At 46.9% G+C, this 16083-nt stretch overlaps 2 protein-coding genes across 2 annotated transcripts in view; one reads left to right on the top strand and one right to left on the bottom strand.

The window, feature by feature from the left end:
• Positions 1 to 97: 97 nt before the first annotated feature.
• DOK1 (docking protein 1) lies at positions 98 to 2995 on the top strand. Its single transcript, XM_036930726.2, is given in 6 exon segments — positions 98 to 302; positions 587 to 886; positions 1045 to 1138; positions 1320 to 1504; positions 1736 to 2514; positions 2516 to 2995. Coding segments are annotated over 6 exon segments (1467 nt in total). The 5' UTR covers positions 98 to 242; the 3' UTR covers positions 2565 to 2995.
• A 607-nt stretch (positions 2996 to 3602) lies between these two features.
• M1AP (meiosis 1 associated protein) overlaps positions 3603 to 16083 on the bottom strand; it is a 90116-nt gene continuing 77635 nt past the window's right edge. The window contains exons 8-10 of the mRNA XM_057497067.1: positions 6404 to 6610; positions 5191 to 5331; positions 3603 to 4233 (exon numbers count right to left, since the gene is read on the bottom strand). Of these exons, the coding sequence (XP_057353050.1) occupies positions 4030 to 4233; positions 5191 to 5331; positions 6404 to 6610 (552 nt within the window). The 3' untranslated portion in view covers positions 3603 to 4029. The remainder of the gene's footprint in view (positions 4234 to 5190; positions 5332 to 6403; positions 6611 to 16083) is intronic.

The following is a 16083-nucleotide window of genomic DNA, read 5'->3' as shown; positions in this document are numbered from 1 at the left end:
CTCTTGGTGAAGCCACTTGTGAGCGTCCCAGGGCTGTGGGTGGGGGCCTGGAGGTAGTCTGTCACCCAGCTTATCTGGGGAACCCCCTGCCCTTGCTTCTAGTTCGTTTCCTTCCTCCCGCTTTGAGGACCCGGGGCCAGAGAGAGGGGAGGGAACGCCTCCGGTGGGCCCGTCCCCGCCCCTCGCCCCGTCCCCGCCCCCAGCCGCGGGGCCAGGAAGCAAGGAAGAAACCGCCGGTGGCCATGGACGGGGCGGTGATGGAAGGGCCACTCTTTCTACAGAGTCAGCGTTTCGGTACCAAGGTAGTTGCGGGGGCAGGGCGTGCCGAGCCGCTTCAGAGCTAGGGTGGGAGAAAGAGCGGGGGGCGGGCAGCGGGTCGGAGCGTGGCGCCTGGCGCCCCGGAGCCCTATATTGCTCCCGCTAAGTTGCTATGCACACTTCCGAGGGGGCGCCTGCCGGTCTTGGGGTGCACTCTCTCTGGTCCTGGGGAGACGGGGCAGCAGGAAGCCTTCAACCCCAAATCAGCTAGAGCCGGTTTCTCCTTCCCCGTCGGAGCCGGACCGCGTCTCTCGCTCTCTCCCCGCAGAGGTGGAGGAAGACATGGGCTGTGCTGTACCCTGCCAGTCCCCACGGCGTAGCGCGGCTCGAGTTCTTTGACCACAAGGGGTCGAGCTCTGGAGGGGGCCGAGGGGGCTCGCGCCGCCTGGACTGCAAGGTGATCCGCCTGGCGGAATGTGTAAGCGTGGCCCCCGTGGCGGTGGAGAGTCCCCCGGAGCCCGGCGCCTCAGCCTTCCGCCTGGACACTGCGCAGCGCTCCCACTTGCTGGCGGCGGACGCGCCATCCAGCGCCGCCTGGGTGCAAACGCTGTGCCAAAACGCCTTTCCGGTGAGGGGCCAGGGCTGCGGGCGAGGGGCTAGGACCAGCCGTCCTGGACCCTAGAGGCGATGCAGGGTGGGGGCAGTTACAGAAGCAGAGGAACTGGGCTGGCTCAGCTCCCGGGAACCGCGCTGAGGAAATTACAGAGTCCTTTCTCTTCAACCCAGAAAGGCAGTTGGGCTCTGGCACCTGCTGAGAACTTACCCAAGATTTCTGCCTTGGAGATGCTGGAGAACTCGCTATATAGCCCCACCTGGGAAGGTAGACGCTGAGGAGACTGGGCAGGGATGGGGTGGACAGGAAGAGTGCCCTTGAAAAGGGGCGATTTGAGGGTTCAAGAAGCTCCTGAGAGCGGGCTTCCATATGAGTGCTTGCACAATGCGCCCCTCTCCCCTTGCCCCCCGCCCCTCCAGGTGCCGGTCTAATTGTGTATTCCTTCCAGGATCCCAGTTCTGGGTAACGGTGCAGAGAACTGAAGCTGCTGAGCGCTGTGACCTGCATGGCTCTTACGTGCTGAGGGTGGAGGCTGAGAAGTTGACTCTCCTGACTGTGGGGGCCCAGAGTCAGATTCTGGAGCCACTCCTTTCCTGGCCTTACACTCTGTTGCGCCGCTATGGCCGTGACAAGGTGCGAGGGCTGTCAGGGAGGGCTGGCTTCCTAGATCAACAGCTGTGGGTCGAGTGGGCAGAACAGGAAGGTGGGGAGCACTGCCATCTGGATAACCCTTCCTTGCCTAGCCCATGACCCCACCTCCTTCCCCAGATAGTCTTCTCTTTGCAAATTTCCTAAACTAGTTGTGGTACTGTGATTCACCTCTCATGGCTCCTGGTAATGTGTTTCCCTCCACACCCTCTTCAGGTCATGTTCTCTTTTGAGGCTGGCCGTCGCTGCCCCTCTGGTCCTGGAACCTTCACCTTCCAGACGGCACAGGGAAATGACATCTTTCAGGCAGTTGAGACTGCTATCTGCTGGCAGAAGGCCCAAGGAAAGGATGGTGCGCAGGGCAAGGATGGCCAGGTGCAGGATGTTCTTGGAGCTGATTCCCGTGAAGGGGAAGTGGCAGAGGGGAAGCTGGTTTCTGCCCCTGGCCCTCAGGAGCTCCTGGGCAGCCCTCCAGCCCTGTATGCTGAACCCTTAGACTCCCTGCGGATTCCTCCAGGGCTTTCCCAGGATTCCCTGTATTCAGACCCTCTGGACAGCACCCCTGCTCGGGCAGGGGAGGGGGTACAGTTAAAGAAACCGCTCTTTTGGGACTTGCATGAACATGTGCAACAGCAGTTGCTGAAGGCCAAGCTGACGGACCTCAAAGAAGACCCCATCTATGATGAACCTGAGGGTCTGGCCCCAGCTGCTATCCGGGGCCTTTATGACCTGCCTCAGGAGCCCAAGGATGCGTGGTGGTGCCAGGCTCGGGTGAAGGAGGAGGGCTATGAACTCCCCTACAACCCTGCCATGGACGACTATGCTGTGCCACCCCCTCGGAGCACAAAGCCCCTCCCAGCTCCTAAGCCCCAGGGCCCAGCCTTTCCTGAACCTGGAGCTCCAACAGGCAGTGGCAGCAAAGGCCACAGCTCAAACACTGCCCTGTACAGCCAGGTCCAGAAGAGCAGGGCCTCCGGGATCTGGGACTGTGGGCTGTAGAGTAGGAACCGACGGGACTGGGGTCAAGACAGAGGGCTCCAAGTGAGAAGCCGGGCAAGGCTAGGGTTGCTGCTAGGAGGCCCATGGGGAGGTGGCACTGGGGATCAAGGAAAACTGTTAGAACCAGAGGGCTGGAGGAGCCTGAATGACACCAGGGGACCAGATGGATCAGGGGAGTCAAGGGTAGGGTGATCAATCTCAAGGAGTCCTGGAAGTGGGACAGATGGCAGGGGCTGAGGCAGGAACCTGGGGGAAACCAGCATCCCAAGTCATCCTCCTTGGGGGACAGACAGCTGCTGGATGAGCTCTGTTGACAGGGGTGCTTGGTCAGAGTGGGTATGCTGTGAGGGGCCTGCAGGAGGCTATAGGGAGATGCTGGACTATGCCTGGATCCTTACCCCTGTATTGTTTTTTTTTCCAGAGACACGTATTTTAAAAAGCTTTATCATCATTAAAGGCAGTTTGGGTTTAAGAGTACTATGTGTGTGAATAGTCCCAGAGGGCATGGTGGTGGGGTGTGCTGTGTGGGTGTGGAGGAGAACCAGGGAGGGGGTGGAAGCTGTGGCAGGAGGAAGGGGTCACAGAAAGGAGCCAGGCAGTGTGGCGGCTCAGCACTTGGGTGGTCCAGTCAGGCCTGCCTGGACTTGACCCTCTCTCTCTCTGACCCTGGGCAGTTGTATAACATCTGCAACCCTCATTCCCTGCACCCCCGTGTAAAAATGGGAAAACTTAATAACAGACTCTACTAAAAGGGTTGTTTGTATGAAAGGAGTTAAATTTCTCAAGTACTTAGTGCAATGTGAGGCACAGACTAAACATTTTATAAATGGCTGTTATTCTGTGCATGGAGAGGGCCGATGGGAAGGTGGGGAAAGGGGAATAGGAAGGGACTAGGTCATTTCACACCATTCTGTCCCCTGTTCTCAGTGATGTGACCCCACCACCACCACACACACGTTGCATGTATGTACCAAGCACCAGCCACTTTTCTGTGAGGAGGCTGAAGGGAACCTAAGTGTGGGTACAGTGGGTGTAGTAGGAGGGCTGTAGACTTTGGAATGAGTATTGGATTTCAATCCTTGTTTTTCATGAGCTCTGAAAACCTCATCCTTAGAGGCCCAGTTTCCTGAAGGGGACCTGACCTCACCTATCTGCTTACACAGAGCTATAAAGAGAAATTCAGGGCAGAGAATGAGCCTAACAATGGTGGAGGCTTACTGGGTATTTAATCTTCATCTGTGTTAACAGTATCAAATGATCCAAAAGAGAATGAGTCCAAGCTCCCTGCTAGAAGGACAAGGCTTGGGTGTGTCTCTTCCAGGCCTGAGGAGTGGGTTGGTGGCAGCACTGATGGCAGAAGAGGGGAAGGCTCTAAAGTCACCTGGAGCTCACAGAGGCTGATGCAAGGCAGACATCAGGTGGACAGAAGACAAGTTTGACCAACGAAAGCTGCTGTGTGAGCCTTAGCATGGAAGTGGTTGAGCAGGCTGGCTGCCTCTGGCGTTGGTGACTTAGAGCCCTGAGGGGTACCCCTCCTCCTCTTCCTCCTCCTCCTCCTCCTCTTCCGCCTCCTCCTCCTCCTCCCTGGAAGGCTGGAACAAGACTTCTGTGGAGGCTTTGCTGGTTGCTGACATCTTGGGGACTCTGTTAGGGGCTGGAGTCACAGGCAGGGGGGCCACTGTGGCTCTAACTCGGTTGGTCTGCAACTGCCCAGGCTGCAATGCAAGCAGAGCCTTCTCTGAAGACCAGACAGAGTTCCTGATACCCTATCCCATTCCTTGCTGGCTTCCTGACTCCTTCAGGTGTCCCACCCTTCGAGTGACAGCCTCAAAGCCTAGGCAGTGGAGTCCCCTGGGCTCTAGCCTCCACGGTGCCGTCTCCTGGCTGAGGGTCCCTCATCTGTTAGCTTGCCCACCATTTGTCTCGTGGTGGAATCTCCTTTCGATTGTAGTTTGGAAACACCTTTCTTTTGTAACTTCAGCTAAGGCAAAGCAGGACTTTTCTAAAGGCTCTGTAACTGGGAAACTAGGAAAAGATTAATAAAGCAAAGGAAGCCCAAATATTATAGAATATGGATTTAATAAAAATAACTCCACCCTCAATTACTCTTTCTCTTCAGTCCTTGTCACTAGAGCCCTGTCTCCAAGCTACTAACCCTGCTAAGCCTCCCTTGACTCATATGTAAAGTGAGCATAACACTTACCTTGCAGGGATGCTGTGAGGATTAAATGAGAAAAATATATGTGAAAGCTTTGGTCACAAAATCTAGCAAATGACTGGTGCTCAGTAAAGCCTCATTTACTCCCTTCCCTTGGGTATCTTTTCCCCCACCTTCCAGCCTTTTCTTTGGACAGAAGGTTGTGGCTGTAGTTCCAGTGTGGCCAGTTTGCTTAGCGGGGGTGGTGGTCTGTTAAATAACTAGTGAGTTATCAGAAACACTAGGATTGAAATATCTAAACATTATCAAGTAGAAAATCTTCCCTATGGGGAGGGGTTGTAATTTCCTTTGTCTAGAACAAAGGGCTGCTCCTTTTCTTCCTTTGCTGTTGGCCTGGTTCTCCCCTCCAACAAAGGAGGGCCACTCTCTTGGATGAGGGGTTTGGGGATGGGAGGAGGGCTTTCTGGGCTTGGGGCCTAAAAGGGAGGCAGGGAAGGAAAGAGGGGAGCTGTACCTTTCTCAGGGCCCGGCTCTCCCAGCTGTGGTGGGGTCGCCCCTGAGGCTTGAAGAAGGTGCTGCTCAGGTGTGAGTACAGGTGGCTCCAAACTTGCAAGGGGTTGTAGGTGGGCTCCAGCTCTAGACCATCCAGCAGGCTCTGAGGAGGAGAGAGGAGGAGCCTCACTCAGGGCACTGAGGCCACAGAACCCATGAAGTCAGGAGAAGCCCTTTGAGCACGAGAGGCTGGAGCAGGTGTGGAGACTAGGGGCTTCACCGAAGGCTGTGAAACAGATGTAGGGCCCACAAGTGCTCTGGCCCTGAGGTCTGAGTGCTCGGGAGGTGTCAGGCAAGAGTACAAGCAGTAGGAGCAACCCTGAGTGGTTAGGGACACTCCACGGCCCCCAGAAGTGTGTCACGGGATTCTGAGGGGGCCGGAGCACCATGAGGGTTACAAGGCAGCCAGTGTGCAGGGCTGTGAGGGAGGGTGTGTGGTGGCCTGGGGTGCTCCCAGTCTACAAGGCCAGTACACTGAGTTCCCAGCCTGCGAGGTGAGCAGAGCGGAGGACACGTGAACACAGCATTCCTGAGAGGTCAGGTTTTCCGGCCACAACATCCTGTGCCAGGAACCATTGGCCCAGAAGTGAGACGCTGAACGAGCCATGGCCACTCATGCCCACCTCTCTCTGCATCCCCATGGCTGCTCAGCCCAGAGCACAATACCAGGCTCTGTTGTGTCTCCGTGTAAGCCAGCAACCAGCTGCAGTGCAGTTCCCGTTCTCCCTGCCCAGAGCAGCCCTGCGACCCGGCCTGGGAGGCTGGCAGAGGAACTCCAGAATCTAGACTCAGGAGAGGAGGAGGAGGAGAAATGATCTGCAGGGCTGTTCCCTCCTTTCATGGGAGTCTCATTTTTAATTCCTTCCTATTCTGGGTGCCTACAAGGGCTGATTTTTCCTCAACAAACAGAAACAGATGTGCACAAACACAGGTATATGCGTGCACACACACAGTGCAGAGAAAGGCTGTAAGCATAGACCATCATGCAGCTGCTTCCTGATCTCCAGCCTCAGTTCCTTCCCATGACTCCCTTCTTCTCTGACCCTCTTGCACTCAGAACCACTTCTCCCTCTGCCCTGTCCTTTCCCTTGCTCACTTCTCTCTCTCATCCCTTTCTCAGACTCCTTTCTCTTCTCTGCCCTTTATCTGTCTCATGCCTTCTAGGCTCCACCTGCCTCCACGGTCTTGAGACTGTCATCAAGCGGGTCCTCAGGCAGCACTGGGAAGGGACCAGGCAGCATCAGCTCCCGCGTGGCCACCGCCTTCACCAGCAGAGTGGGGGAGCGTGACGACATGATCACATAGAAGGTGCTGGCGGGCTCTCTTGGGCCGTGTCCTCGGCTCAGGGGCTCTCCTTTGGCCAAGAGCAGCCACTCTCTTTTCTGAAACGAGGACATACATAAACACAGCTTCAACTCCAGTCTTTGGCACGTTTTGAAGATTAATCCCATACTGAGGTTTCCTGGAGTTCCCCTGGGGTGTCAGGGAGGGGCAAGCCGTTTACCCTGCCCTGGGAGGAAGAGACTTCCTGCCCACATCTCCAGTGCCCCACGCAAGGCACTGCTCCCTCCCTGGCTGGGGATGTACAAAAGAGGGCTAACAATGCAGAGACAGAGGGGCCCTATAACCTGAAGTGGGTGTTCACCCCAGAGGGGGCTAAAGTCTTAATGGTAAATTTGGAGTTTTAAGACTTGTAATTCTTAAAAAAACAGAGTCTTGAAACAGGCTTATGAGGGGTGCTGTGAAAACTCAGGTCTTATTTTGAGGGTGATAACATCCGGTTGTGTTGAACTTCTGGGGTTAGAGTGGGCTGATTGCGAATATCCCTGGAATGCCAGAGAGGGTTTAAGAAGAAGGTGGTCTAGGAGGAGGGGAGAGTGGGGAGAAGAAAGCTGAGGTACAGTGAGGAGGCAGGTGGCAGACTGGGCCTTTGAGATCAACACAGCCAGAATTCTGGAAGCGGTGTTACTGTTTGAGTGAAAGATACTGCAGAACAGGGGGTGCCGTGGATATTTCAGAGGTTAGCACATGGGAGAAGAGACAATCAGCCGTGTAAGTAGATTTTCTAGGTGCACCCTTTTAAACCAGGCATGGAAATAAGGCAGTCTTCTGTGGTAGTTTTCCAAGGATAACCACACAACTCCAGGAAATATGGAATCAGAACTGGCACAAACATCTGTACACTGTGTCTTCTTACTTGAGGTAACCGTCAGTTAAACCTGTACAAACATAAAGGTCTCCCTGCCTCACAAGATGAAAGAAAGCACACTGACTCTATCTACTCTAACTTACAGGAAAACATGGAAGAAATTATATGAGGAAAGCTGAAAAGGAGAAAAAAAGATCTTATGGGGAGAGAGGAATATCAGTGTCTGGTGAGAAGACAAGTGGAAAGAGACACGGTGGAGCAGAAAACCTCTGCTGTAGCATTAGCCTACACCCCAGAGGGAATGTGCTGGGGTGGTGGTGGGAGGTGGGGTCCGTGCAGCACAGAACTAGGAGGTCTGGTAGGCTGGGCAGGTGTAGGTACCTTCAGAAGCTTAGGCTTTCTTATCAGTGTGCTTATGTCAAGAGGTGTGTTGTCTTCTTGAAGAACAGATCCAAAGTGTGATGGAAATCTACTTGATGCTTCTCAAATCCATCACTCTGGAAATACAGGATGTAGAACTCATGGTGTATATGTGCATGGGGGGAATTTGCCCCTGCTCCAAGGACATGGCTTCTTTAAGCCTGGAAGGGATGCTCTCTTAAAGGAATGAATAGGAAGTACAGGACACTCCATTTCAGCTGCCTGAGGTGACTTCTGATGTGACTCAGCCTTTGGATTATTGCTATCTTAATTTATTTTTACACTGGTTCAGCCATTTGTTTGTGAATTGATTTGTTTCCTTATTAAGAATTTATTGAGTGCCTATCATGTCCCAGGCACTAGGCCTGGGTATATAAAAATTCATTAGATGTGTTCCTTAACTCTTAGAGCTCATAATATAGTAAGGGGAAGGCTTGTAAGCTAATGTTTGTCCAAGACTTAGGATGACCAACTGTCTGGCTTGCCCATTTTTAGCACTGGAAGTCCTGAAACCCAGAAAACCCTTCATCCTGGGAATACTGGGGTTGCTGGTCACCCTCCCAAGAACAGAAGATCTTGCCACTATGGCAAGTTGCTGAGGGCTAAAACTATGGCAATGTTACATTTCTTGCACCTCAGTGTTATGGACCAAATTCACACTTGCTACATCATTGTGGGATTACTAAGAAACTTTGAATGTTGCACAAGGAAAAATCATGATCTCTGGAATTTGACTCTACTGATTTTGAGTCAATAGCTAAGATCCTGTGATCTTACTAAATGGGTAACGTCTCTCAAAAGTAACTCCTGATGTGGGGACTATCAGAGGACTGAGAAGAGATTGAGTTGAAAATATTTTACAGAATGCTTTAAAACTTCTGGGATGATTTACAGAAGGCCCTGGAATTCAGGAAGAGAGGCAAATGCCTCTTTTAACACGTATTAGGGTTCCATAAAGATATGAATTTATTTGCAATTCCCAGGAGCATTCTGAGAGTGAGAGGTAGGGAAGTTGTCAAGGCCACTATTTTGGGCTTTGAATTTCTAAGCTCTTTCTGGACAGTGGATAATGGCACCAGAGAATTGAGGTCTAGGACCCAAGCTTGAATGTAGGTGTTAACCCAAGTCATGGGTTGACTTGTTGCTATAGGTAGTTGTACCTGTGATGGAAATGGTTTACTGCCATAGCAGGTATCTGAGGCTGAGAAAAGGTGGTGGCATGGGGATGTCCCAGAAGACTAAGCTTTGACAGCTCCTAATTGGGAGTGTTTCAAAGGCAGCCACTGAAAGGAGGGAAAAGCAAAAGCACTCAATTTGCTTTGCTTGTGGGAAGAGACACATTTCATTGTCATAGTGCATCCAGGAAGAGAAGTCACAGCTAGTTAAGGAAAAGCTATGCATATCTGGAAGTTTTTGGAAACTGACTGGAAGGGCAGCAGGAAGAAATTAAGTTAATTTGGTATAATTTCCTTATTCTCCCACTCTAGAAGGCAGAACCCAGGAGGGGAAGAAAAAGAAGCAGCAGTGTCCACTATTCTAGTACTCTTACACTGGCTCCCACAAAGGAGATGGAGACCAGGGGATGATGGTACAAGAAATTTCATATCCAGAACCAGCAGATTATACATTCTTCTCAAGTGAACATGGAACATTTTTCAGGATAGATTATATGATAGGCCATGGCTACAATAAATTTTAGAAGTTGAAACCATCTGAAGCATCTTCACTGACTATAGTGGAATAAAATTAGATATCAATAGCAGAAATAAATTTGGGAAATTCACAAATATGTGAAAATTAAACAACATATTCCTAAATAATCAATGGATCAAAGAAGAAATCACAAGAGAAATTGGAAAATAATTTGGGATGGTTGAAAATAAAAACACAACATACTGAATTATATGAAATACAACCTAAGCAGTGCTCACACAGAAATTTATAGCTGAAAAGGATAGGAGTCCTAAGGATAGGAGTCTCATGCCTTAACTTTTCTGTACAACCTACAACTGGTAAAGATATGGAATCAGTAATCAGAAAACTTCACAAAAAGAAAATCCAAGGCACAGATGGATTCACTGGTGCATTCTACCAAACATTTAAAGAAGAAATAACATTCATCTTCCATAAATTCTCCCCCCACAAAAAAAGATGAAGGAACACTTTCCACTCATTCTATGAGGCCTGTATTACCTCATTATGAGGCCAATACTAAAGCCAGGCAAAGCTATCACAAGAAAAGAAATATTACATACCAATATCCCTTATGAATATAGATGCAAAGATCTCAACAAAATACTTGTCAACCAAATCCAGCAACATATGAAAAGGATTATACACCACAACCAAGTGGGATTTATCTTAGGAATGCAAGGTTGGTTTAATATCAAACAATGTAATACGTCATGTTATTAGAAAGAAGGACAAAAACTACATAATCATTTTAATAGATGCAGAAAAAGCATTTGATAAAATGCAAAACCCTTTCATGAACAAATTAGGAATAGAATGAAACTTCCTCAACCTGACAAAGGCCTGTACAAAAATTGCACAGCAAACATCATAGGTAATGATGAAAGACTAGATTTTAAAATTATTTTTAAATTAAAGCCCAAAGGTCTGGAATGAGACAATTATGTCTGCTCTTGCCACTTCTATTCAACAATGTACTAGAGGTGTACTGAGGACCAGAGGGCTATTTCTTTCATTTTCTGGACTGTTACCTTCCTATTCTGACTATATCCTAGGGAGAGGGAGAGGCACTCGTAAATATATTGAGTGTGTCAACATCCTAGCACCTGGGGACTAATACTTTCTAAATCTGATTTAGAAAAATACAGTAACATGACATTTCTAACATCAAAAGGCTAAGGTGCAAATTCATACTGCTTATCAGTGCTGTGAAGGTCAAAAATGTGGCAACAGTCACATGGATGAGGAAGAGGCAAAAAGGATAAGTGGGGATGGGCTGTGTCAGGGAGACAAGGAAGGCTTCAGAGTGAAGATACTCAAGCAGAATCTGGAAAAATGACTAGATATTTGTCAGGTGGACAGAGGTAAAGGGAAGGGAGGAGCATGAAAAAAGTTCTGGAGGTATGAGACAGTTGAGCATTTAGTAATTTATTAGTGCAGTTGGAGTGGAGAATAGAAGAGGCATGGTGAAAGATGAAGCAAGAGAAATAGACAAGGCTGAGTCAGGAGAAGACCACTGATCCCATGCTAGCCACTGTTTGTCCTAGCATCTGTTTCCCCTGTAGGCTCTACACTCCAACCTCATTCTGATCATTTCTGTTTTTAAAAAATGGCTCCTGACCTGCCATCACCCCACTCTCAGCTTGGATTCTTGTTCTTGATTCTCCGCCTAATGTAACCAAGGACTTTCCATTTCCCCACCCATTTACAGCCCAACCAGGTCATTGCCTGTGTACTTAGACTCCTGCTCGACACATTCTGGCTGAATCCTGTCACTTCTGTGGCCAATTAGGGCAGACATGCCTTGCAAAGCTCTGGAATGTGTCTCCAGAGACTCTGACATTTTAAGTAGAAAACTGAAAGACCTAGGTGGTATTTTCATTTCTTTTTCTAGTTCATACAGACATTACTTTGTAAGAGAAATGAGGATGTGGAAAGTGAGTCACTAGCTACATAACTGGGACTACACAGAAGGATTTGGTAACTGAAATTATATTTTCCTGGTGATAGATTTATCTCATAAATACTTGGAAAAAATTAATTTTATGTATTTATATACATCTGTTCCCTACCACATTCCACAAAGCAGTTATGCCAGTTTAGAAAAATGTGACAACATAAAAAGATGAAATAAACAAGGAAATTGGTCAAAGGCAAAATAAGGGTAGGACAATAGTAGAGCCAAGATTAGATAAGCTCATAGAAATGCAAACCACCCACTTTTGTTAGAAGAGAGCCCCACAGCTTTTCCTGATAGAAAGTCTGGGAGAAGCTATCTTATGGATCCTTACCGAGTAGTGAATGTATTTCAGAGAACGCCTGCAATCAGTATGATAATGAATTTTGTATGGCTATACAGTGGTGAAGAGTTTCTGTACTGGAGTCTACCTTTCTGGGTTTAATCCTGGCTCTACCATTTACTGAACTGTGTAATCTTGGGAAAGTACTTAACCTCTCTGGGTCTCAATTTCTTATTCTGTAAAATAGGGATAATATTTCCTACTTCATAGGATGGTTATGGAGATAACATAGATTAACATTTGTGAAGTGTTTAGAACTGTTTCAGGCATACCAGTACGCCCATGAAATGTTAAATTTCTAAAATTAAAAATATATTGAATAATAATTAGACAATGTTTATTAAACTTTGTTAAATTAAAAATAATTTAATAATTCTTAGATATAGATCTATAGAAGCTGTGAAGAATGAAGTCAAAACACATGGCTCTCTTGTGGTCTGGATTGATTTAAGTGAAATTTATGGGAATGGGTGGATGACACATATCTTTTAGGAGAAGCTGAGAAATGGCTTTATCAAGAGCCTTGCCTGTCTGATGAAGTGATTTTCTTCTGAGGAAAAGAGTTGGATAAAACAAAATAATCTGTAAGGAGAAGAACAGAAAGATACAACATTTAATTCTCAAGTAAAAAAAATTAGGGAATGGAATAACACTTAAGGTTGCAGTTGACTAAAGTTTAGAGTATAGGTAAATATAATCTGAAAAGTTACACAACATTTATAGTTGATGAGGCCTGGTGGATGGCACTAATGACTAAAATTTCATTATGGCAGTGTGGACTTTGTTCAGAACTTCTCTGAAAGAAGTGGGGGAAGAAAAAGCATTAAATGAACTGAACTACACTTATATTTTTAAGGAAGCTCAGGAACCTGAAAATGAGCACATAGTGGAGTCAGCTAACTGGCTGAGGATAAACCAGGTAATGTATTATAGGCTGTTTGGGTAGTTAAAGAATGCAAAGGGGGAATGGATGAACATTTAAGAGGCATTTACTTCTGCATCTGAGTAGGTTGGAGTGGCCAGAGGCAGACTGGTTCTCTTGCCTAGAACAACTAGAAAAGCTGGAAAATATACAGGAACCATTTGTCTGAAGGCAGTGAGGAGGTTCTGAGACACTAAAAATGAAAGGTTGCTAAGTTTCTGGAGAGGGAAGAATTCAGAGAGATGAGGGAATTATTGCAACTGCTTTTACCCTGACAGCATAAATTGATTCTGAGTTGGAGGGAGGGAAGGTGGGGGCTGAGAATCTAGGATCTGCACTGCTGAGACACTTGCAAGGGAAAAGAGAAACCAGCAGATATTTTGGTGGTGACTGGGCAGGGGTGGGGTGGGTGCTCAAGCCAGTTTTACACTCAGAACATGGGGCTGCATGGAGCAGGAGGCAGAACACTCAAGGAGAAAGCCTCTGGAAGTACAGCATTTCAGCAGCCTTAGGATAGACTGATTAGAGCTGGGATCACCCACTGAGAGGGGATGCACATAATACACCAAGTTTTCAGTGGAAAATTCTGGAGGGCTAGGAGCAAAGCAGGGGTAGCCTGAGCCTTAGCCCGGCTGTGACTCAGCTCCTGAGTGGAATATGATTTGTCACCACTCTATCTGCTTAGTGCAGGTCAGGACAAAACCTCTATGGAGGAAACCAGCACCGGCTGGAGCCTCTACAGTTTATTTAGACACAATGAACATGTTTCATTAAAATATTACCAGGGCAACAAAAGACAGAACGGCATGTCTGAAAACCAAAAGAAAAAAGAGACAATAGAAACAAACCACAGGTGATCCAGCTCTTGGGATTAGCATGTAAGAACCTTAAAATTACCATGATTACTATGTTCAAGAAAATAGGTGAAATTATGGAGAATTTCTCCAGAGAATTAGAATCTATATATAAAAAAACAAACAATGGAAATCATAGAACTACTAACCAACCACTACATGCAAATCATATGCTAAACATATGCCACGTGCTTTACACGTGCAATATTAAACATCTTAAAAACCATTTAAGGCACATTTTATTGTCTCTATTTAATAAGTGACAGGGACAAGGATAACTAATGTGTGTCTGCCATGTACCTTCTCCCTCTTTTTCCTTCTTCCTTACTCTACTTCTATATTCATGAAAGGAGAAGACTTGTGGGTTCAATTACTGGATATTTTCAATAGGTAGAGAGAGAACCTGAGAAGGAGGGGACTATGTCAGAGAGGTTAAGACCATCTACAGAATATATAGATGGCTGAGAGCTGGAGGAATAAGCTGGTGATATAGACAAAGTTTGTGTGTGTGTGTGTGTGTGTGTGTGTGAGAATGAAAGGCTCTTGGACTTTCATAATTAAGGAGTGGAGGAAGAAAATTTGAGAAATGTCATAGTGGTTGTGAACTATTTCCTCATGGGTGTTCTTTGAAAGCATGAATAAATTAATTTTAAAATTACTTTTTGGCCACTGGATAGTGCTTATTTATATATCATTTATACAGAGACTAAACCACATGGGACGACTACATCTGCTGGGGTTACAAACAGATGAACACATCATGTTTAGAGAGGTGAGTATGCTCCCTAAGTTCATGTAGTCAGGAAATAATGAAGCTGTCAGGAACCTAGGGCTATCTGATTCCAAGCCCATGCTTTTCAAGGACAATACAAATGACATTTTACTACAACAGATTAGAAAACTGTCTTGCCTTGACTCCCAAAAGAGAGATGTAACATAAAGGTAGAATTTCTACTCTGAAGCTAAATTTCACTGAGGCTGAGGAATTAGTTGGTAAAATCAGAAAATGGTAGGAATGCCAGGAAAAAGCAACCATGTTGTTTATGTTATCTTGGAGTCTGAGTAGTCAAATTTATATTATAGACTTTAACCCAAATCGTAGGATCATATATTTAAACAACCGATTGAAATATGATTTTCTTTGAAAAGAAATAGGGCACACAAAGACCTAATGATAAATTTAGGAATCAAGAAAGTTCTCACTCCAGAAGCACCATTTGAGCTGAGTCTCTCAGGATGGGGTAGGATTTGAACACATGGAGATAGGAGAAGGGACAACATGAACAAAGGTTCAAACAAAGGGCAACTTAAAGTGTATATTAATTTGGCTGGAGTGTATAGTGCAGGAAGGGGAATAATTAGAGACAGGACTGGAATTTGAATACTTGGCTAAGGAATATGCACTTCAAAGAATGATCAATAGCCATCCATAATTTAAGCTGAACAATCAGTGCTGTGTTTCAAGATTAAGCTGGTGGCAGTATGTAAAATGGGTTGAGAAGGGGAAATACTAATGGCATTGAGACAAGAGGCAGTTTAAATATGAAAGGAAAGAGGTAAAAAGAGCCTGAACTAGCGTAGTGATAAGAAGAATGGAGAGGAGATACAATAGATGCCATGGGGATGCAACAGTCAAGGGTTAAGTCATGGGGTCCAGGCACCACTGAAAGCCAGGGGAATGTTTCAAGGAGATCAGTCTGGCCTATCGAGCAGCGCACATTCAAAGAGGGAGAGATTGTAGGTACAGAAGCTAGTTAGTAGTTTACTAAAGAAGTCTTGGTGAGAACGAGCAGAGGGAATGAATGGGAAGGAAAGGACAGTTACAACTCATGTTATGAGAAGGAAACTGATATGACTTGGTGATGAAGTGGGTGTAAGGAGTGAGAAGGCTGAAAATGACTGAGGTTTCAAGCCTGGGTGAGTAGACAGTGGTGATGCTGCTATTAACAGAAAGGCAGAAGTTAGAATGAGAAGTTAGCTGGGGGAAACATCACAATGAGAAACAGAAGGCAAGAGAGTAGCTGAGGGCACCAGATTTTAAAAGAAGATATGAAAAAGGTATGAGAAAGAATAGAAAACAAAGAATGGAGTTAAAGAAGTGCCGAAAACTTACAAAAATAAGATCAGGAAGGTTAAAACTCTACACCTTGTTACCTTGCAGGTACTCCAAAAATACTTGTTGAATGAATGAGTGGAGGCTTGTGAAGAATTTGTCTCTCTGTAACACACTGCCTTTCAGGCTTTTTGCTGCTTGGAGATGTCACATGAAATGCAAGAGGGCAGAGCCAACTAACTAACATTTTGCTTCTCTCTTTCAAAAAAAGGAGAGTGGCCTTTAATCTGGATGGGGTGGAATGAACAGTGAGAATAGTAGTACAAAGTGGGTGAGGAGCTGTGACAACTACTCAGTTACTTTAAGTGAATTCCAGTCTGGTAAAGTACAGACAGGGTATTACGTGAAGGGAGACTTGGCCTCAGTGCTGTGACTGGTTTTCATCTGGCTACACTGGGAATAGGC

The sequence above is a fragment of the Manis pentadactyla genome, chromosome 2 (assembly GCF_030020395.1).
Source record: "Manis pentadactyla isolate mManPen7 chromosome 2, mManPen7.hap1, whole genome shotgun sequence".
Lineage (NCBI taxonomy): Eukaryota > Metazoa > Chordata > Mammalia > Pholidota > Manidae > Manis > Manis pentadactyla.
The sequence above is the reverse complement of the archived record's forward strand: the minus strand, read 5'-3'. Positions and strand labels throughout refer to the sequence as shown.